Source organism: Cadophora gregata, assembly GCF_030347475.1.
Source record: "Cadophora gregata isolate MNR1 chromosome Unknown scaffold_11, whole genome shotgun sequence".
Taxonomy (NCBI): Eukaryota; Fungi; Ascomycota; class Leotiomycetes; order Helotiales; family Ploettnerulaceae; genus Cadophora; species Cadophora gregata.
The window spans coordinates 1,419,707-1,441,339 of NW_026695934.1; the positions used below are offsets into that span (position 1 = coordinate 1,419,707).

At 48.4% G+C, this 21,633-nt stretch overlaps 6 protein-coding genes across 6 annotated transcripts; 4 read left to right on the forward strand and 2 right to left on the reverse strand.

The window, feature by feature from the left end:
- Positions 1-372: 372 nt before the first annotated feature.
- On the reverse strand, positions 373-3,385 carry ONS95_002577 (uncharacterized protein; the record flags this gene model as incomplete). Its single annotated transcript, XM_058495839.1, has 6 exons — positions 3,153-3,385; positions 2,406-2,804; positions 2,170-2,312; positions 1,957-2,081; positions 799-1,836; positions 373-732 (listed from the first exon to the last, which is right to left on the reverse strand). Exons 5-6 carry the CDS (start codon positions 859-861, stop codon positions 373-375), a joined length of 423 nt encoding a protein of 140 aa, XP_058354567.1. The 5' UTR covers positions 862-1,836; positions 1,957-2,081; positions 2,170-2,312; positions 2,406-2,804; positions 3,153-3,385.
- A 3,467-nt stretch (positions 3,386-6,852) lies between these two features.
- Positions 6,853-8,487, forward strand: ONS95_002578 (uncharacterized protein; the record flags this gene model as incomplete). Its single annotated transcript, XM_058495840.1, has 3 exons — positions 6,853-7,124; positions 7,215-7,481; positions 7,530-8,487. 3 exons carry the CDS (start codon positions 6,853-6,855, stop codon positions 8,485-8,487), a joined length of 1,497 nt encoding a protein of 498 aa, XP_058354568.1.
- Positions 8,488-10,818: 2,331 nt separating this feature from the next.
- Positions 10,819-12,870, forward strand: ONS95_002579 (uncharacterized protein; the record flags this gene model as incomplete). Its single annotated transcript, XM_058495841.1, has 4 exons — positions 10,819-11,004; positions 11,097-11,324; positions 11,412-11,536; positions 11,586-12,870. The coding sequence occupies 4 exons, from the start codon at positions 10,819-10,821 to the stop codon at positions 12,868-12,870; spliced, it is 1,824 nt and encodes a 607-aa protein (XP_058354569.1).
- A 1,358-nt stretch (positions 12,871-14,228) lies between these two features.
- On the forward strand, positions 14,229-15,133 carry ONS95_002580 (uncharacterized protein; the record flags this gene model as incomplete). The annotated part of the gene is made up of 4 exons (XM_058495842.1): positions 14,229-14,249; positions 14,307-14,751; positions 14,827-14,991; positions 15,054-15,133. The coding sequence occupies 4 exons, from the start codon at positions 14,229-14,231 to the stop codon at positions 15,131-15,133; spliced, it is 711 nt and encodes a 236-aa protein (XP_058354570.1).
- A 2,844-nt stretch (positions 15,134-17,977) lies between these two features.
- ONS95_002581 (uncharacterized protein) lies at positions 17,978-18,823 on the reverse strand (the record flags this gene model as incomplete). Its single annotated transcript, XM_058495843.1, has 1 exon — positions 17,978-18,823. One exon carries the CDS (start codon positions 18,821-18,823, stop codon positions 17,978-17,980), a length of 846 nt encoding a protein of 281 aa, XP_058354571.1.
- A 710-nt stretch (positions 18,824-19,533) lies between these two features.
- On the forward strand, positions 19,534-21,231 carry ONS95_002582 (uncharacterized protein; the record flags this gene model as incomplete). The annotated part of the gene is made up of 2 exons (XM_058495844.1): positions 19,534-20,096; positions 20,208-21,231. 2 exons carry the CDS (start codon positions 19,534-19,536, stop codon positions 21,229-21,231), a joined length of 1,587 nt encoding a protein of 528 aa, XP_058354572.1.
- Between the last annotated feature and the right edge of the window lie 402 nt (positions 21,232-21,633).

Below are 21,633 nucleotides of genomic sequence, written 5' to 3' on the forward strand. Positions count from 1 at the left end.
ACACAATGGCAGCAAGGTGCCTTATGATCCTCAAGACCATGATTTTAGAAAAATTGAATTTAAAGGGCTGACTGAATAATGAGTTGGGAATGTTTGGGTCCAGATAGCGCGAACGAATATCATGTTAAGGAATCAAACAATAAACTCCTACAACTAAGATCAAAACTAAAACACTCATCCACACATCTGACACCTTTCTTTCCTCCAAAACACCAGACCGCAAAAAAGAAACGTCAAAACAGCACCGCAAAACAACCCACTCATCCTCCTACCCATCACAAACTCGTCAATTACTCCCAACATCCATCGAAACTTCCTCTTCCCCCTCCCCTCTAATCCTTCCCAACTCACCCACCACCACCACCATCCCCTTCAAACAGGCAACCCCCCCTTCCCCCCCAACCCAGGAATAACCGGCACCCCCGGCACCGGCGGCAACGGCGGTATAATCCCTCCCAACCCTCCTCCAAGTCCGCCTCCTCCACTAATGCCTCCCGCCGTATTCGCAATCCCAGAAATCAAAGCGCAGAATTGTTGGACAGCGGGGAGGTTGGCTGCCACGGTACCGGAGGCGCAGAAGGCGAGGAGGTCTTGGAGAGTGGCGGAAGTGGAGGGGACGGGTGGGGAGATGGGTGTTGGTGGTGTGGGGGGGTTGGGGATGGGGAGGATGGAGACTTCGGGGGCGGCGCGCTTGGGGATGCTGGAGGTTGCAGCGTTGTTGATGTTTTGGCTCTGTGTGGGGTGTTAGGAGTTGAGATCTTACTTGGTTGGGAGTGACCGAGGAGAGGGAACACATACCGCTAGTGGAGAGGCGAGGATGATTGGGAGGAGGGCGAGGATCGTAGTGAGAGGGAGATGCATTCTTGTTGTTGGTGGGGATTGGTGAGGGAGTTGTTTCGTTTGAATTCGCTTCGAATGGTATTTGTGAAGAGAGCAGACAGATGAGGATGCTATGCCTGATGCTGGGAAAGGAGGAGATTGAAGCTGGAGAACTGCGGTGTATATATACACTTACATGCTTGTTGAGCTCTGACTAGCAGTATCTCGCTTTTCTCAGGTACCAATGTATCGCCTCTGTTCAAGAATGCAAGAATCCACCAGAAGCCCCGTCCATATCATCTATCACGTCGCACAACGATTCCACAACCCCTCCGCCAGCTTGTTTGGACTCAGACCAGCATGTGAGCAACACACGTCCTACCACATCACAACATCAAAGACAGTCGCCTCAACCCAGTCCCCGGAGCCGTGGCGAAGACCAGATCAATGTCCTAGATCTGATCGTGGACTCCGACGGAGTGGTACGCTTGTGGACGCTTGATGTGGCGTCGCTGGATATGCGATGATCTTGCGGTACGTGGAAGCTGGGATCTTGAGATCTGGACGGCGAGGTTGAAGAATATCTTGGATGGGTGGACGTCAGATGGAAGTTCTCGGTCTGGATTCTGATTTGGAAGTGGCTTCTGTGTTATGGAAGGTGGTTGAAAGGCTGTATTGAGATTCCCGATTTATGAAAATGTTTCAAGCTGAGGACTTGCATATGACTATCGCAGGTGGAGAAAATTTTGAGACAGCGATGGATGGAGGGAATAATTTGATATTGTGACAGCTGAAAGTAGATTTGGAATAGGTATCCTCATAAGGGAACGAGTTCTATGTTGGCCGACTACAGCTATTGAACTGAAAGCACCTACTCTGGAATTTGAAATGCGTCCTTCAATGTCTCTTTTGGTAAGACTTTGCACAAGACTGTGACAAAATTGACTACAGTGTATCTCCTCACTCATGGGAATACCGCACTCTCGAATGTTGAAGCCAGGCCATCAGAGTTCGGTGCTGGTGTATAGATATACTCAGCAGGAAGTCGAAAACGGACCCGTATTCAGATCCAGATGAGACCCTCCTGAATTTGATGTGGGAAGAACTGAAATAGACATTGAGACTTGGCATACATACCTAGTTGGGTATTTTCCTGCGACTCTGTACTGATTTGCGATGTTCCTCCCGTCCCCAGGCACAGATAAGAAGGGGGGGAAGGAACTGCGACTCTGCGAGAAACGTAGAAGAACATGAAAGAATGACTAAAGTGCAAATAAGCGCAAGCGAGCACGACCACTTTTCGTACTCTGGGCTAAGAGAGTAGTGGTGGAGAAGCAATAGCTGACGTACCTACCCACTTGATGCTTTACCACCTGATCGATCTTATGGTACCGAAGACAGCCACCTCCACTGTCGCTGTCACCTCCACATCCACCAGAACCAGGATCATATATAGCCGTATAATTAGATAGCCAATGCCAACAAGCTTGAGACTGTGGAATGTGTTAATTTCCAAGGCTAGGTTTTGTACTTGACGCAACCTTACCCCTAGCATTTTAACAATGGTAAGGGATCGAAGTACCTACCTTTGTATTTTGCTTCTCTTACATGTATTTTCACCCAGTCACACTCATACTCAATTGACTCTCCAACTCTCCCAGCCTCCGCATTCCAAATTGTACTGTCACTCCACTGCTGCCCCTCTGTTTAAGGCCAACCAGGATCTAGCATACCAAGACCCACCTCGTGGTAGTCCAGATCCAGCAGGTTTTGCTGAAACAAGACGGGACCAGAGGAGGAACCTTTTCGCGAAGCAGCAGGAGGCGCTAGTAGAAGAAATGAGGGGGAGATGGTGGGGCTCGAGAATTTCGACGTTGAAGTGCGATATGGAAGCGAGGCCGAGCCGCCGAGGGGCAGGTAGCAGGAGAACTCTGTTCTCGTAGCGGTGTGATTAGACGATCTCTTGGCTGTGGTATTTGGCTGAGCTGAAGAGCTGTTAGTGATGATAAGTGAAATGGATTTCATGTCTTGGACGATTTGTGTTACTTGGAGAGCTATGGTATATTGGAAGGAAGGAGAAGAGTGAAATGCGGAAAATAGGAAGTACAGATAGTAAGTAGTTGAAATCCCTGAATTTCTTCTGCTGTAGCTTCTCAACATGTCCAACAAGCCGAGGAAAGCTCAAGCTTCAGCTTGTGTGGGGATCAGAGTGGAGAGGGCACCCCACAAACCGATTCCATCACGATCCAAAGCTCCGATTCTTCAACCAAAAAGTGACAGAGCAGAGCTCTCCTTCTTTCCCAGCAGACTGGCCTAGCCCTGTCTCTGCATACATCAAAGATAAAACGACCCACATCGGCAGTCTTGGATATTGCGGCCTGAACAAAGTATGCTTCCGGATGATATCGAGGATTCGAGTGACGGGAAGGACAGCAGGGGACGGAGGAAGCTCCTGAAACGTGAGGATCCATTGCGGGGGTAGGGGACCAAATTGACAGGCCTGGTAAAGAGACGTGCGGCGATCATAAAGTAGGGTTACTCTTTTGCGATTGTGATAGTTGCTGGTCTAGAGGATGATCAAGTCAGATTATCGATGGCTATTTCGAGTGACGGTATCACTTTGTTTGATGAGATTGAGGGGAGCATGGGCTTCGAACTTTTGAGCTCGCAAGTTGTTGCAAAAAGAGGACTCACTGAAAGCGTTGAAGTTTGAAGCCACCATGTTTCCCAGCATGAACGGTGTGTTGAGGTGGTACAAAGAGTGGTAACGAGACGTCCAATCATATTGGATGACCGTGGGATAGACACTCGCCAAGAGTTTCTCATGCCCATGGCGAGAACGGTGTGGCTTCTAATGGCACAGCAGTCTTATAAAATTTGCGATTTTGAGTATGACTTCGTCCTCAAGACGCGGTTGCTTCAGAGAATGGTAAGCTGATACGAGAATCTTACTTTGTGCCACCAACCTCGATTGAACTTACGATAGCCACAGATGGACCTCCTACCTGATTAAGCAGCTTGATACGGACGGTAGGAGGCCTGTTTTGTTTTGTTTTTCCGTACCATGAGGCTTCCTCGGTCTGATCCGCTCCCGCTGTCAACTTTCTTCATTGCCGCCCGCTGTGCAATGCATCTTGTGATGCATGCCGATGCACGGGATGTGATGGGGGTCCAAGGCTTGTTACCAAAGCAGAACGGGAGTACAGTACGTCAGCCGAATCTTAATTTGCTCATCAAAGCCCTACCTATCTTATCAGCATTGGACTTTGACGAGGTTTCGTTTAGGTATCCTTCCCATTTCGTATAAACACGTACCAGCAAGGCGCAGTCAGAGAGCCCAGTGCTCCGGGGAGGACCAAGCCTGGAGAGCTTCTCATTCGTGACCAGGCTGCGAGGAGTAATTGTCCAAGACATCAGATTCAAGAAAGTGTGCCGCTCGTAGAAAGAGTCTGTCGGTGAGTCTGGTATTGGCAGATGTTCGCCGAGTCGTCTCCAGAATACCACCGGTTGTGTTTCTCGAGCTGCAGTCATTGCAACGAAGTACTTCCGAACCCTAGCACAGCACGTCGCTGCTCCTTGTTTCCAGTTTTCTGGATGCAATCAAACTTTAATTAGATTCTTGGTCACAAAATCTCGGTTGTAATGTACATAATTATGACTCGGAAATTGATACGATACAAATCTGGTATCCGGGAAAGGGCATAGGCATCGCTCGCTAACTTCGTAAAAACAACGATGCCAGCCAGTGTGGAGATATGAGCCAAGGCATGCGACAAGGATTCGGGAAGGATGGACAACGGCATTTACCCCTGGTTCCTCGCGCCAGTTGAGCTCTGGGCCGCAATCTGCATGGGAGAGAAGATCTTTGTCTGTGCTGTCCCATGCCAACTATATGTACTCAATTCAGGCAGTCAATCCGAAGTCCCTCTCGAGGGTTGCTGGAGGTTTTCCAAGCGCGGGCTCTGACAGCTTCCCCGCCTCTCTTGGCAACCACCAGACAGGAGTTTTACTGGACACTCGAATTACTGAACGACGCTGGATCCCAGCATTTGCTAGGGTACGAGAGGGCACCCCTTTGATTTGCAGGACCCGGATCGCGGTGCGTGCAGGTGTCGAGGACCCTATTTTGACTTCAGCCCAACAGCGAGCTCTGCTCTGCACCACTGGAAAGCACCGCACAGGACGGCACAGAATTTATCTGATGACCTGATCAGGCCTTTGCCCAACCGCCCTTCATCAGCTCTAGAAGGCTAGAAGCCTGAGTGGCTTCACCCTCTCCTCTGCCGGAACCTTCAAGTGCTCGGAATAGAGTGAGTGTCTGCAACACCTCAAATCTCCATCGCAGCGCTAAATCCGACTCGAGAATATGCCGTGACACCGCAACGGTGTGGCGAAGATAAGAGCTGGGGGAGCACAAATGGACTCCTTGTAGCGCAAATCCATGGATGAATGAGTGCATCATTCTGCTGGGCTGGACTCGACTTGGCTGCTTGACGACGGAGAGCACAGCACAGGTTGCAGGACCAAGCCGTTGATGTTTGGACACCTAGGCCTGCAAAGTCTCGGCCATGACAATACCTTACCTTACCTTACCTTAACATGCCATGAGGTGTGGGCTCTTCTGGTGGTTGTTCCTGCCTTCCATGGCATGTTCTCAACCAGTCGCTGAGATCCTTTTGCGCCTTCCTGAGGTGGCACTGCTGTTCTTCATCTGACCGGGCCCGGAAAGTGCGACTTCTTTCTAGCTTGCATCTCTTATGGCCGACAGCGGTAATACTTGGATTCACCTGGTCACACTTCAATAAGCTGCCAAAGCTCTGATGAACGTAGGTATGCATGTCATTCAATCAATTCTTTTTATGTCCCCCTCCCTCCCTCCTTATCTTTTCTCCATCTTCATTCTCTCTTCTGTCTTATGCCAGACCAGGTCTGCCCAACTACCCCGCCCTTGGCCGATGCCTGTCAGCCTTGCCTTTCCTCCGTTTCCCCTGCAGTCCAAGTCTTGATATCCGCGGTGCTATTCTTGGCTCATGTGCACGCGCAGGCAGTGCACTGTTCGGGTGGACTGCTGTTCTCTACCCAATTCTGGAACCGAGAGTGCAATTGACTGTGTTTAGCGACGCCCGTTTGTGCATTCGAGCTGAGCTTCCCAGTCGTCTTCTCTTCCCTGTTGTTTCAACTCAGTCGTCTTTCGAGCTGCACGTCCTTCACGTCCTGGATAATCCCATGTCCCCAGATCCTAGTCAAGGCTACAAGCTTGTGCATGTGCAAGCCTGCAGATAGCCCTGTTGCAGCAGATCTGTGAAGGGCAGGTAAGCAGTACAAGGTAGCGGGTGGCCGCAGCCAGGGACAGGAATACACACTTCTCACGAACTTCTCTATTACATCTATTGTTCAGCCCTGCTTCTGCACATCACTGCGATCCCCAGACGTTGCAACGCTCTACCGGCCGTTCCTTAGGGTCACAGAGATCTCTACTCCTGTCTGTGCTCTCGGGCCCTGCTCAATCCAGTGCTGTTCTGTTCTGTCTTGCGGCCGAGGTCTGGGATACGATTGGACAGATGAGATAAGATGGATGTGTATTACTGGTAATGCTTGAGGTACTTGAAGCCGCTGATCTGGACTTGCGTATTTCTTGTTGAGATATCTCGCTTCACACCTCACTGCCGTCGGCAAAACAAACGACCACCTCCGACCACCTCCGACAACCACGAGGGAACAACCCCACTTCGCGATATCGCGAGATAGACAAAGACTGAAGGCCTCACCTTTGAGCTAGCCGAGCAGCACACAAACTCCTATCATTCGAAATTCTCCTGACTTCGAAGTTCTCTCTTCTTTCAACCTCAACATCACAACGTCGACGTTGCTCGGCCTCTAAGAGCCACAACGCAACGTCTTCTAACTTCTCTGTATCACTGCACGGCACTTCTGCTGTGCTTCACTGTCCTTGACTCATCCCATCTTCCCCAACCTTGCGGTTGAGACCGCGTTCAAACATCCTCAGTCGATCTCAAGCAAAGATTCGCCAAGATGTTGGTCAAGGATCTGTCAGAGGACACACTCTGGCAACTTTCCATCATCGAAAGAACCGCCGCAAGCCTGTCTCTCATCGGAATTTGCTTCATCATCACTTCCTTCCTGTTCTGTAAGGCTTTCCACAAGTCCATCAACCGCCTGATATTCTTTGCTTCTGTTGGCAATTTCTTCACCTGTGTTGGAACTCTCATATCGAGGGACGCAATCTCTGGTACCTCTGTCTCGGATCCGGTGCTTTGCAAGACTCAGTCATTCTTGATCCAAATGTGAGTATGCTTAACTCGTTCAATCTGCCACGGAGACTGCCACGGAGACCACAGACTCTGTTTCGAATGAGAAGCTGACTCGATCTCTAGGTTCATGCCGGCTGATGCTTTGTGGGCATTCATTCTAGCCATAAACGTCTATCTGACATTCTATTGGCGTTACAGAGCCAAGCACCTGAAGAGTCTTGAGAAGTGGTATTGTGTCTTTTGCTACGGCATTACCTTCCTCTTGGCCTTCATTCTACTCTGGGTCGAGACAGAGGAAAAGGGACCAATGTACGGCAACGCCACATTGTGGTGCTGGATCGCCCCTAACTGGGACCATTATCGAATGTACCTTTTCTACGGTCCAATCTGGTAAGCCAATCTTGCTCTGATCTGACAATAAGTCCTAACAGGTTGCAGGATTATCTGTATTGCAACTATTGCAATTTACGCTCGGCTCTTGGTTACTCTCTTGAGCAACTATTCCATTCTTAATGGTTTCAGTAGACGACCAGCCCAAAGACCAACTGTTCCATCCAACAACGCTCCCATCACCGGTATTCGAACCACAGACATCTCCTTTCAAACAGAACCAGCGGTCGTACAACCAGCGATGCCGCTGAATGAGATGCCAGATAGGAATCTAAACCGATACCCCCGACCATCAGCCCCCGCTCGTACCTACAACTGTCAAATAACTGGCGGCTCGATTGCAGTCCCACCCTACCCTGGTGATCAAAAAGATGGAGCAAGCATTGCTGCTTCTGAGATCCCCTCGCGTCTCAACTCTACGGCTGGCACAACAGACGGTGGCATCTCACCAAGTGCAAACCCTACTCTTCAAGATCCTCCACGCAATTCTGGTCGTGCAGACACTGCACTGCAGATCATGGGAACTGTCGCACTCTTCTTCTTCTTTATCATGTTGATCACCTGGATCCCCTCGTCTGCCAATCGCCTCTACAGTGTGGTTCATCCAAAGCAGGTCAGCGTTGCACTCGAATACGCCGCATCTTGCGTTCTGCCACTCCAAGGATTCTGGAACTCAATCATCTACATTCTAATGAGCAGACACTGTTGCAGTCAAACCTGGGAGAGTATCAAGGATCGCCGAAATTGGAAGTGGACTGCTCAGGACATCAGCGACGTTCTCAAGGATGCTTTCATCGACCACTACATTTTCGATCATCCCCGCGATGAGGCTTGTATGGACTACCACAGCCCAGAATCTACTGTCATCGGTCCAACCTCTAGACCTTACAGCCCTCACGTTTTCCATTCAGAGGACGACTCAATTACTCTCCTCGAATCCCTTGAGTCATCCCGCATCAGCTCAAGTCGTCCAGCCACTGGCCGTCCTGACATGAATCGGGTTTAACTTCACATCAGCGAATCACACATACGATTTCCTTCACCTGTCCTTTTTCTTACACGATCATCATCTTTCTCTGTACAGGACTGGAGTCGATTGAACTTGGGGGGTTTGCGTTTGCTTTACCTACTCCTTTAGCGTTGGCGTTTGGAAGGAATGATGGATGGGACATCACACTTCGCATCTGCATATCTGTTTGGAGTTTACTTTTGCCTTTGTAAAGATACCATTTTCCTTTGCTCTATTCGAGGCCTGATCTACGGACTGGTTCTCTATTTTCTTCGAAAAATAAGGCAATTCTCACACATCAACACATGAAAGGAAGGACGATAAGGATGGATGGACATATTCTCGAGAGGATGTCTGAGGCACTCGAATTGGGGGACAAGCTTCTATCCCGGGCAGCTTTTCCCTGACGGGGCCAGCGCGAGGCCAAGGGCTGTTCATACCTGGAAGTCTCTACTCGAGGTAGTGGTTGATTAGAAATTGAATGCAAATTCGATAAATGTTTGTTTGTGCGTTTATTCCTGCGTGTGAAAATTTGTGATAGGGCACAAGACCTGACTGTGAATGCAGCCCTACTCTGTTCTTTCATCCTGCGCAGCTGAAGTCCTGGATGATGGACGTAGCTTTCATTCACCTGCGAGACGGCTGGGAATAATGTCACGAGACTACCGGACGACATTTCTGAGATTGTTCATCTTGAAAGTCCCAGAGGTTTAGATAACTCTACTTGCTTGCTTGCTTTGCTTGCGTACTTCTGTCTTCTTGTCTTTAAAAAGTATCATCACGGTGCTGCAGGAAAGGGCTAGGTACCTTAGGAACAATGGAAGTCACGAAACTGTCGGTCACATGCATTGGATTGATCATTTTAGGTACCTAAGTTAGGTAATTTGACATGCCCAGAGCCTCACTTTGACCTTGCTGGCTTTATTTCTTGCTTCTATCTCTTTTGAATAATATCAACGTGCTGTAGCTGGCGAAAGATTTTTAGCATCATGCGTTGTTATAGTTTGTTGTCTCGTTAAAGCCTGTTCCATCACAGCCAATCGAGTTTCTCGCCTCGCCTGTATGTACAGTTTCAATTCTTCCGGCAGGGCTGGACTGACCCTCTCGATCCAGATAGTGAGGATCCTGGTTATCAAGCTTCTGGGTTTGATTAATCGTTACCAGATGGCTTTAGGCTCTGGATCCGGGATACATTGTTGTACCTGAATAGATTGCATTTGCCTATCCAGCACTGGAAATTACTTACTTGTATGCATAATAGATCAAATCTTACCTCAGCTTTTACGCTCCCTCTCTTCTGCTGACCGCTTCCTGCTGGCTGAGCACAGATCTCAAAAGGTCCCACATTCGCATTCGTATAAGGTGGGATTATTATTGTCCACGGAGGACGGCAGTCAATTCTCTCCGCAGCTCCTCCATGGCGGCAAACTTAACTTTCTGGCATGTGGGAATTATCCGGTTTGTGGTTAGAAAGTCAGCGCCTCAAAAGCCTCAGAAGACTCAGAAGCCTCAGTAGTGGCTTCAGAAGGAAGCGTGCCGACGTCTTCGGTGCAGATCCCGTAACCCGTGTGTGAAATGCCCGTCGAGCGAAGGAGTGTGGAGGAACTGCCGAAACGTGGCTGGCCAAGCGACTGAACCTTCTGAGCCTGGGCAAAGGCAAGTTAGGCAACGCGAACACATGGCATTTTAGGTTCGAAGTGGGACATCGACCCCATACAGTATTACCAACCTTACCTACCTGCCCTGGTGAATGATTTACCTACCTACCCAGCAGCGGCCCCAGACCCCAGACTACTCCAGACTCCATACTCCAGATTCCCAGATCCGCATTACGAGGCGTCCAGTCAGACCCCAGCGATGGAGAGGAAGTTGCTTAATTAACAAGATTTTGAGTGCAGGACGACGACGTCTCGAGTTTAGGCTTAGCAGGAACAAGAACACGCGAGAGGGGTGGTTATTCGACCTGGCTGAAAGTCAATTTAGTTAGGATCGATGTGGGGCCCCTGTGACGCTGTGAAGGAAGTTCGCTGGATGGGTATAAGGAAGGCATGAAGACGGCACGAGACTGGGAAGGCAACTTAATTCAGATGCTTTGGATGTGAGAAACGGATTTGAACAGGACGTTTTCTTTTTCCATTCGTAGCTTGCGATTTGGATGATTTGATCTGGAGTCCCGAGGACATCTCTACATCCACACAGAATCGGGACTGCAAGAAAGCACGGTCACAGTTCAACGGATTTATCTGAGGGAAACCAAACAACCTACCCATCAAGCAGCACAGCTTCACAAATTGGCATCTGCATCGACGGAACGATTCAATCGACACAATGGCAGACGCTACCCAGATCTCCGAGAAGCCTCTGTCGGAGAACGTGGAGCAGATCCACGCGAAATCAGAACACTTCTCGAGCTCCGACAACAGCAATTCCGACCGAAATGTACACACGACCTCAACACCAGCAGACGATGGCCCAGCGGAGAGGGTATCAGCGTCGACTATCATGGCGATTTTCGTAGGTCCACCAGCCTCTCAATTCCCATCCAATCCCCTTTCCAGTACTCACCCCTTTTACAAGAACTCAAGAAGCTGACCAGTACCGGACAGTTCATGGGCCTTTCATACGTGGCGGCCATCTCCTGCGGTTTGATATTAGTGTCTGGCATTCTTGCACACATCGGGCAGACGCTCGGCGATATGGAGAACATAGTTTGGATCCCTGGTGGATGGTCTGTTGCGTCTGCGGTGTCGTTTTCCATTGCGGGTGGTTTCAGTGATATCTTTGGGCGGAGATATGTGCTCATTTCGGGGCAGGTCATTACGTTGGTCGGGGCGGTATGTTCTTGCTCTCTTATGTTCTTCTTCACCTTGGTGTTTGGTTGAGAGTGGTGGGTGAGAGTTTGACTGACTCGATATTGGCAGATTGTGGGAGCGACGGCGAATAAGGTTACGACTGTTGCCGCTGGATCGACGATTATTGGATTTGGAGCGGGTGTTATTTTTGTTTCATATCCAGGCATTATTGAGTTGCTGCCAAATAAGTACAGGTGGGTTCTCCCCGCTGTAATATCTGCGATCTTTTCTGACTGGAAGCAGAGGAATCGGGCTTGGATGGACCGAATTCGCGATCAACATCCCATTCGCTGGTCTCGGAGTTCTCATTGCGAACTTACTGGTCATCCACGCCAACTGGAGGTGGTGTTACTATATCGCCATTATTTACTCGGTGGTCTGTATCGTTGGAACGGCGATCTTCTACTTCCCTCCTTCACGTCCTCGCAATGATTACGACAAGACTCGTTGGCAGGAATTTGCAGAGCTGGATTTCATCGGCCTCTTCCTCTTCGCTGCTGGGCTCACCATATTCCTCGTTGGATTGACCTACCTTGGAAACGCGACGTATTCCAAAGCTGTCGTGGGATCCACTGTCACGATCGGTGCTATCGTTTTCGCAGGCTGCTTCGTTTACGATTTCACTATTCCGAAGAATCCCATCTTCCCATTCCACCTCTTCGCCATGTACAGCGAGTTCACCGTCCATCTCGTCGTCCTATTCGTTGCAGGTATGATCTGGCAGGCCATCACAACCCTCGGTCCCCAAGCAACACTCTACATGTTCACCAACGACCCGATCCAGATCGGAGTCACCCAGATCCCACAAAACATGTCTGGAGTGCTAGGAGGCTGGATCATCCCATCTTTGGTTCATAAGATCAAGCACGTTCGTCTGCAAATAATCGTCGCGCTCGTCATCCAAACTGTCTTCACAGCCGCCTACGCAGCCGTCATCCCCAACAACAAAGCCGCGTGGATGGCTTTCCAATTCTTCGGACAATGCTGTTTCGCCTGGGTTACCACCCTCGCTTACGTCGCATCAGGACTCTTCGTCCCACAGGAAGAACTCGGCGTCTCAGCAGGACTGATCGGTACCTTCCGCAGCGCAGGAGGAAGTGTAGGCAACGCCATCTTCGCTGTCATCCTCAACTCGATCATCAACAAGAAACTCGGACCAAATATCGCAGCCGCTGCTATCCAGAACGGATTCTCGCCTGCTAACCTCGGAGAGCTCATCCCCGCTGTGATTCAGAATGCTGTTGGTGTGCCGTTTGTGTTTGATGCTGTGCCGGGCATCACCGAGGAGGTGAAGGCGGCGACGGCCAAGGCGTTGAAGGACACGTATGCATATGCGTTCAGGAGGGTGTTTCTGTCGACGATTCCTTTTGGGATTATTGGGCTGGTGGCGGCGTGGTTTGTGAAGGATTGTAGCCATTTGTTGAATAATCATGTTGCGGTGCATCAGGAGAAGGAGGTTTTGTCTGGGAAGCATGCTGAGCATCATGAGCCTAATGTTGAGGGTGGGGTAATGAGGCCGATGACTTAAGGTTGGAGTTTTGTTGGTTTGGAAGTGTTGGATTTGAGATCTCTCTTTGTTTAGCTACGTCTTTGTGGTAATTGGGTAGAAACGAAGGAAATTTGATGATGATGATGATGATTATGATTATTCTACATGTTAGCGATAACCAGGGTGTTCGATTTCCCAACCAGAAGGATTCGAATCTTTGCATCTCTGGAACCAGAACACCAGCCTGAAATTTCAAATCGTAGGGCTTCGAGGGAATCGCAAGCTGAACGAGAAAAACAACAAACACCGCACGTGATGACTGTCGCTGCCCTGGCGTTGTCTCCTCCGGACGATCCGGACTCACGAAAGCTTGACCTTCGCATTCGAACTCAGCCTCTTCTCCACGTATACATACCAAATTCATACCTCTTTCCGTATACTCGTCAAGACCAATCAATGCCATCGACGGAGCAGATGTTGTTCCAAACACCGACTCGCCGAGTACATTGCCTAAAGGAGACTTCTGCAGTAACTCTCCACTGGTCTCTGGGGTGTCTATCGGAACTGGGTTGCGATAGACATGTCCGGATTCTTGAGCAGGCTGAATCCATGACTTCTTGTATGTTTGCTCGTCAATCAATTTTCGTGCATATTCCGTATTCTGGATACAGGACAGGTTGGAAAAAGAGCCAAGAGTGCTGCACAGCCCTACGGCTTCATAGTCGCGTGAGGCACTCCCACACACACAACATCCCATCTTCATTGGTGATTTTCTAGATCCACGGAGATAAGGCGTGTCCATTTTTTATATGATCCGGTGTGACATCTAGATTCCGAGAAGTCGGTGGGAAAGTTCAGAGCGCCGATGCATTTTCAGACTCTATGAGGTCTGTTATGTCTGGGCCAAGAAGCGGACGCGTGGACTACTGCATTTGCTTGTCAGCTTCATGGCCACGGATATCTTACTTTGCTATCTTGATACACACTTCAGAGTATGGAAAGTACGTCATTGATAGTTTTTGAGTGTGGTTTATTGGTAGTATGAGTCTTGATGATGCAGTACCAGTCGATATGGAAGTTCTTGCTGAAGAAGTCGGCTGCAGCTGCAAAGTCAGCGTTTGGACTTTGGGGTGGGTTGGTGAAAAGTATATTATTATACATGTCTTGGACGTGGCTATGTTTGTGGATCTGGATTCATAAGACTGATATCACTATCGTGTGTTTTGTTATCAACACAGCCGAAAGTATAAAGAATGGAGCTCCCTCTGGTGGTTTACTTGCCAAAGTCTCTACTGTATTTCATCGATTGTATTGCTTCCATCCCCAGTTCAGTACTTGCATTTTGGTATACTCTTCCGTTGTTGTTCTCGAGAACTAGCATACCAAAGTCAATCAACATGCGTACATATCCGTACTGGGTATGTGGATGACTTATCCCTTCCACGGCTTGACACGTCCACTGACATCAGTGGTAGATCCTGCCCGCCATCGCTGGCGTCTTCTGGTCTGGTATGCTAGCAACGTTTATGATCTACTGGCAAACCACTGGCCAACCCCATTACAGCACCATGGACTCCTCACAAACAATCCCCTACATCTCCGACATAGGAGCCTTCCGCCTAAAGCCACTGTTCATCACCGGCGCCGCCATCACAACTCTCTGCATGGACCTCTCACTCATCTCGGAACGATGGCTACGGCATCGAGGTCAGCTCGTACGGAACTTCACACAGACGGAGAAACGGCTCTCGATCGCGAGCATTGTGTGTGGTGTCATTGGTGGATTGGGATTACTGTTCTTGAGTATCTTCGATACTGCGGGGTATGGAAATGTGCATAATATCTGCTTGTTTGTGTTTATTGCGGGGTATATTGCCAGTGCTACATGTAGCTGTTGGGAATATCAGAGTCTTGGAGCTCGTATTTGCCCCTTTCCTTCAATTTGATTCGACTTCCTGAAACTGTTGGAATGCTTGGACTGACGAAGTGAGTTAGGTGGACGAGAGCAAAGGATTTTGAGAGTGTCGTTTTGGACCAAGCTTGCTTTCATTATTGTAGAGGTGTCTCTGGTAATTGCCTTTGTTATTACTTTGGTTACGGATACGTATAATGCTGCTGCCGTGTTGGAGTGGATTTTGGCGTTTGTTTTTGGGATTTATGGTAAGTCGTTCTGCTCTGAGGTTTCTGTTCAAAGTATCGGTTGCTCATACTTCTGTTTATAGTTTTCTCGTATGCCATTGACCTCTTTCCGGTTGCCCGAAGTGCGAAGTCCAACTTGGCATCGAATGTTGAGAGGAAATGAAGTCAAAAAGATCTTTCGCAATGAAGGCATCGACATCGGGGTGTTGCGTTCAGTCACTTCATGATAACTTTAGAGCCGAGACATAGCCTGGTCATGTAGTTAGATTTATAGCTTGAAGACAATGAAAGTATCACTGGACGCCTTCATGCCACAAATCTTATCGTCGCTGATAAACAGACAGAGTATCAACAACTTTACTGGTGTATTTCGTTACGGCGAGCAGGCGAAAAAGGGGCGGATTCAGGCGATCCGAGCTCTCGTGGGGCACAGCTGGAACGTCAGTCCAGCGCGTTTTTGGCGCGTCTCTCACCAACCATCACCACAAAATGCCCACTTTTAATTCACAAAAGCGACCTTAATATTGTAAAATAGGTCTGAAGTGTCGAGAGTTCCTCGATACCCTTGCCTGGACCACTGCTTTGGAGGTCAGCTGCTCTCTTTTCAGTGCCGGCACATTTGAAAACGTACCTACAGTGGCTCCTTAACTTTCATTGTGCTGATTGTTCTGAACCTTCGTAACCACGTACAAACAGTATGCGAAGCTGGCCCCAAGTCGAAGAAGCTGCAAGCAACAGAAAACCAGAGTCTCGAATAAAGTCCAATCACCATGGAGCGATCCAATTGCCGAATCTCCCAGGACTGATGGATAGAGAGCGAGACGTGCTGGTTGGAAAGCGGAGCACATATTTGATCGCGCATTCGGAGCTAGAACACGGATTCATGACGACCTCGAATGGATTAAGTAATGTGAATATGCTCAGTGGAGGAGTGATTCATGGAGGAATCCGACAAACGCCTGAAACAGACACGCAAGGATAAAAAACTCGTACAATGGTTGTAATGGCTGAATCTACGGAGCATCAGAATCATAGCATTGGAAGGAGGGAAGATGTACGACAGATAGCAGAATTGCCCGCCTTTAAACAAGCCGCCTTAACACAGTCTTCGGAGACTCGAGCAGTGAAATATGGTTTCCGCCTACCCAGATCAAGAAGATACTCGGAGATCACCTCAGATCAGCGACCCGCCATGCCGGATATGCTACCATGAAACTTTGACTAATGCACCAAACCCAGGCTTGGTATAACGGGTTTTGGCCCAATAGCTTTCCCGTCCCTTCGAAAGAGACATCGAGAGGATCATTGATGCGAGCAACTTATCGCAGCCCTAGGAGGCTGCAGACTGAGTTGCAGCAAAGTCGACGTGGGAAGTGCCATCACAGAGGATTGACTTGAGGAACCCATCTTGAGGCCGTCTTTTGGCATCGCTACTTGTTAGAATTAGCTCTGAACTGGAAATCGAACAGACTGGGGGAGAAATCCTCGCTGCCAAGCCGACTTTGGTTCTCCACGGATCAAACAGCGTGGTAGATCCTATGAAATGGTACGTTCGAAGTCACATAAGAAGAAATCCGTACATCAATAATACATTATGTCTAGCCTCCTCGAGAAACCTCCTGTCTTTGGATATCTGGATATTACGCTGCCATCGATACATACAGGAGGGCTCTCTCGACGCACCCTTCCCATCGCTTTATAGTGACCATGTCAAGGTATGTCTTGTAAAGCCGGCGGACGTGCAATGAGGCAAAATCTTGGTTTGGAGAGTACTGGATGATATACAGCCTCCCCCACCTGCTTGGATTATCAAGAACTTAGCTGCTTTGGAACCTAATTTCCCAGATCATAAGTTTCGTGGTATCATGCTTCCCAGCGCTATATTCAAACCAACCAACATTCCATGTGCAGAGCCAGCTGCCGGTCAACCTACTCCTGGTGAACGTTATTTATTCCGCCTTTTTGATTGCACATAGAGCTGACTTGAAGAATAGAGGACATCAAATACTTGTGGTTTCCTCAGATCCAGTGCGATGACTGTCCGGCAAAGCTTTATATTCCCGGCTCGCGAATATCAATCACAAACTTCGTCTTCCATCTCAAGAATTATACACACAAGACGAATGTTGAGAGGCGGGCGTTTTATAATGGGTCTGGCTGAATTATAAGCGCCATCATACCCAATATATGAAGCGTCCTTCTCTTCAGGCTTGCTACCAAAAAGAAAATTTCGGAGGAAGCGTCAAGCATAGTGGCAAACATTCACCAATCATACGTCATGCATTACTCTCTGTCGGAAAGGATAATGGGAGATCTGTCGAAATGCTCTAGGCATCGCTATTCAGCCGTCACGCCATCTAAACATCATGCGAAACCATCGATTGTTGACGACACAACTGCTTACATTAATTTTCCGAAATTGCCTCCGTTCAGCAGAGACTTCGTATATCAGAGCATTGCTGAGCCCATATGTACCAGTCCAAAATGCGACCCAAGACGACTACAGCTGCCAGCAGCACCACATCGAATTATACCCGGTTGTAACCTCACATCTCAATACCTTGCTGCTTCAGACCCCATCGCACCGCATCAAGAACGTTCACCACTTCCACCGTTGGCTCATGCTCAGGTACTGATCCAGCTTTATGGATGCCAGTCTGCACGAGAATACTCTTCCATGAAGATCCCCATGGACTACGGTAGCTATTAGCGCCTGCAATATCGGATTGAGGTCCATCGCCAACCATGTAGACCGTCTTCAAATCTCCCTTGGTCACTTCTCGGAGTGCCTGCTCGCCGTATTCGAATTGGAGCTGAGTTGGTTTGCCAATTTGTATGTAGTGTTCCTGATCAATGAGATCCGTGCCGGTCAAGCTTGTCCATATGCCTTTAAATGCTACCCTAAGTAACAGGGAGTCAGAATTTGTCGCCACATTTGCGGATTTAAGACCTGTCTCTGGATGGCATTCGGACATTCTCAAGGGGAAAAGATCGGCTTCTGGACAACTTACTTGAAAGTGCCCTGGCATAGCCTGGGGATGTGGTACTGCGTGGCATAAGTGATGTCTGGATTGGAGAAGTACAGCTTGGGTTGTCCATCTTGGAGATATCCTTTGTTTGGCAGGTCGGGATTGTTGTTCTTGGAAGAGACGGTGCCGAAAATGCCACGCTCGGAGAGCAGGAGGTCGGTAATGATCTGCAAGTCGAGGTACCATTCTCTTGGGGAGGAGAACACAAAAATCGCTGAGATCTGGATGCCACCTTTGCTTCCACTAGCATTCTTGGTTATTGGCAGAGCTCTGGCCGTCTTGCTGAAGTACTCACCATGGATCTCGTTGAAAGGTGAGAGGCACGGGATATTTGTTGTGAGATCTGCGCTGGTGACGACGTTCTTGAAACCATATGCCGACTCGGCGACCTGTCTGCATGCATCTCCAACTCCTCCAAGGACCAGGACTACTTTGTCTTTGTACTCGGGAGCGTATTGCTTGAAAGGAGTGTGTGCCTGGATGAATTGCTCAGCACGGATGTCTATTCCAAGCTTTTTCGACATGTCTTGTGCGCGAACAGATTCAGTTTTCCCACCACCGTTTGTAAGAAAGATAAATGGGATGTTGTTTTGGTTGATGCATTCCATCGCATCTTTCGCTCCGGGACAAAGTTCACCGGATTTGTATATGACTCCATCGATGTCGAAGGCGAATGCAAAGTCTTTTCCCTCAGAGCTATACGGGGCTGGCCTAGAAATGAATGTTGGTCGGAGTGGGCCGCTTCTTGCTTCGGACATCTCCTTCGCTATGGCGTCCGCACTGCTCTCGAGTGCTGCTTGACACTTGTAGTTCTGTGTCGTCATTGTGTGAAGAGCTGGATATAGCAACGATAGTGTAAGTTGATTGGTTTTCTACATTTGAAGCTGCTTGACCGCTGCAAATGCTTCTATCTATGTCGTTTTAAGATGGACGCTTGAAAAGCTGTTATAGTTGACACATTAAAAGCGGCTGCCTCAAAAAGAGGAGTCGTCTAAATCTCACGAAGCAACTTTACTCGATTGAGGGATTGTAATTTGTTGAACCCAAAGGAGTCTTAGTCTTCTTCGCGAGTCTTTGTTAGGTCATTTTCTCCACTTTTGTGGCTGGCCTATTCACCCTCAAGACAATGGTGACTATTCATGGTGTTGTACTTAGAACCCCATGTCGCATTACTGGTCACAGCTATAATATTTCCTATTCTTGAAGACTGCCAGATAAGTTGGAAAGAAGCACCAAAGAGTTCTGTTACCGCAAAGTGCGAGACTCTGGTAGAAACAATATCAGATTTCATTGTTTAGAACAATGAATTTGGCTTAAATTGGACTTTGAGCAGGTTAAAAATACATCTTGTTTGTTGTGGGGGCGTATCCCTACTCGTTCTTTATGCGTCAAATTGACATTCAATTTTGAGATGGAAGATGCCCTCAAGCTACATATAATCTACAGCAAAAATATTTGCTTGCATTTATGCTACTCTGTTTTTCCCAAGTCGTCTAGAACAATCTCATGCATAATTTACCTCTTGACTCTCAACATGCGTCACGACCACTTTGACCTGTTTTTCCACATCCTCCTGACAAGTACCATCAATGTCTCCCGTCTAGCGAAGTCAATCATCTGGAGTTGGTATCCATTCAAATTCTTCAGTGGGCTTTATCTTACATTCATTTACCACCACGAGATTCGTGCATGCTTGGAGATCCTGTCTGATCAAAATGGATGGCTCAAAGTATTCGAGGTACTTTTCCTGTTCAAGTTCATCAAAGTTATCGTCCATACAATCTCGTTCTTGCTTTACAAACCATACCCTCTGCCACGATACCCCTCGGTCACTTCTCAAGATGTCACGGTCATCATTCCTACTATTGGAGCAATTGACGATGTTGAGTTCAGAGAAACACTTAGTACTATCTTGGCCAACCTACCTGCGGAGATTATCGTGAGTACTGTGGGCGAAAAGCGACTTTACATGGCACAACGGGTCTGCGCCGAGGAGCTGGACAAAGCCAGGGCTCTCAGGAAAACGCGTACCAGAATGCGTGCTATGGAAATTGATACGGCATCCAAGCGTAAGCAAATTTTCGAGGCCCTCAAATAGTAAGTTTGAGACTGCTCAGCCACTATTCTCGCCAGAGACTATCTAATGACATGTTTACTGTTTTCTCAACAAGTCCGGATGGGGCATTTACTAACTCTCCGTTACCACAGTGTCCAAACCTCAATCGTCTCCCTTGCCGATGATCACGTCTTTTGGGGTGATCGATACCTCACCGCTGCTCTAGCTCCCTTCGAAGATCCTCAGATCGGTGGAGTCGGCACTAACAAACGAGTACGCCGTCTGCCATTCGAGTTCTCCTTCCCCAACTTCCTCAACTTCATCGCGTGCAATTACCTCGAACGCCATAACTTTGAATGTACCGCGTCAATTTTCATCGATCAAGCTGTCTTCGTCCTGTCCGGCCGCACTGTCTTCTATCGCACCAACATTTTTCGACACCCCCGTTTCGAACAGGAATACTGCAGGGAGACATGGCTCTTTGGTATCGTTGGAAAGAGCGGATTCGCTGTTGATGACGACAACCTCCTCACCCGGTTTACCATTGGCATTACCAAATATAAGGTCTGGTTCCAGAATTGTCCTGAGAGCACCATGGTCACTGCACTCGGCGAACCAGGAAAATTCTTCAAGCAGATGGATCGGTGGATTCGCACGACTTGGCGATCAAACTCCACCAGTCTCTTCTCCGACCAAACTCCTTGGAAGACACAACCCTGGTCTGTTTATGCCATTTATCTGTCGAGCTTCGTCAACTTCGCCCTATTCTACGATACTGCCCTCTTTACCACGCTTTGGTATGGCCTAGAAAGTGGTCTTACATGTTCTTACCAATTCTCGGAACATGGAACCCACGCCTGGTCACATCACAGCCAAACTCGGCCTGCAGAGCTCCTTGTACGTCTTCCAACACCACTCTTTGTTCCGGCATCCTGTCATCAGATGGCCGCCAACAATCGGTTCGGGATCACCAGAGGTTCTTCGATGTGCATTTTGGCTCTCATTCTATTCACCTCGAAGATGATCAAGCCTCTTCCACATTTTTGGCGAAATCCTCGGGACATCTTGTATATTCCTTTCTACATCCTCTTCGGCTACTACCACAGTTTGATAAAGTTAAAAGCTCTGTTCACTGTCTGTGTCATATCATGGGGATCAAGACAAGGGGTTGAGTGAAAGGAGGCAGCCAGTGAGTTCTTTTTTGGAGTATAAATTGGTGAGTCCTGGTCTTCGCTCTACTTCCGTGAAAGTTTCCTAAATGTTTATGGTAGGTCTAGAGACGCCTAGAACCATGGCGAATTTTGTTGTATTATTTCCCTTGCATGAAAAATCGGCTCTGGATGCTGTTGCATCGGTTGGTTGAACCTGACCCTCTTTCAAGGGGCAACAAATTAATCCGTGAATGAGATAGGAGCGAAGAACCAAAAAAGAGAAAAGATGAGTCTGGCGTTGATGGCTACCAAAGTTTGTTTACAAGTGACGAATATTTTTGGGGAGGTATTTTTGGCTTTTATTACCTGATTAATGTGCAAAAGAAGAACTTCTTGAGCAAGTAAATGATAGATTCTGTGTCATGTC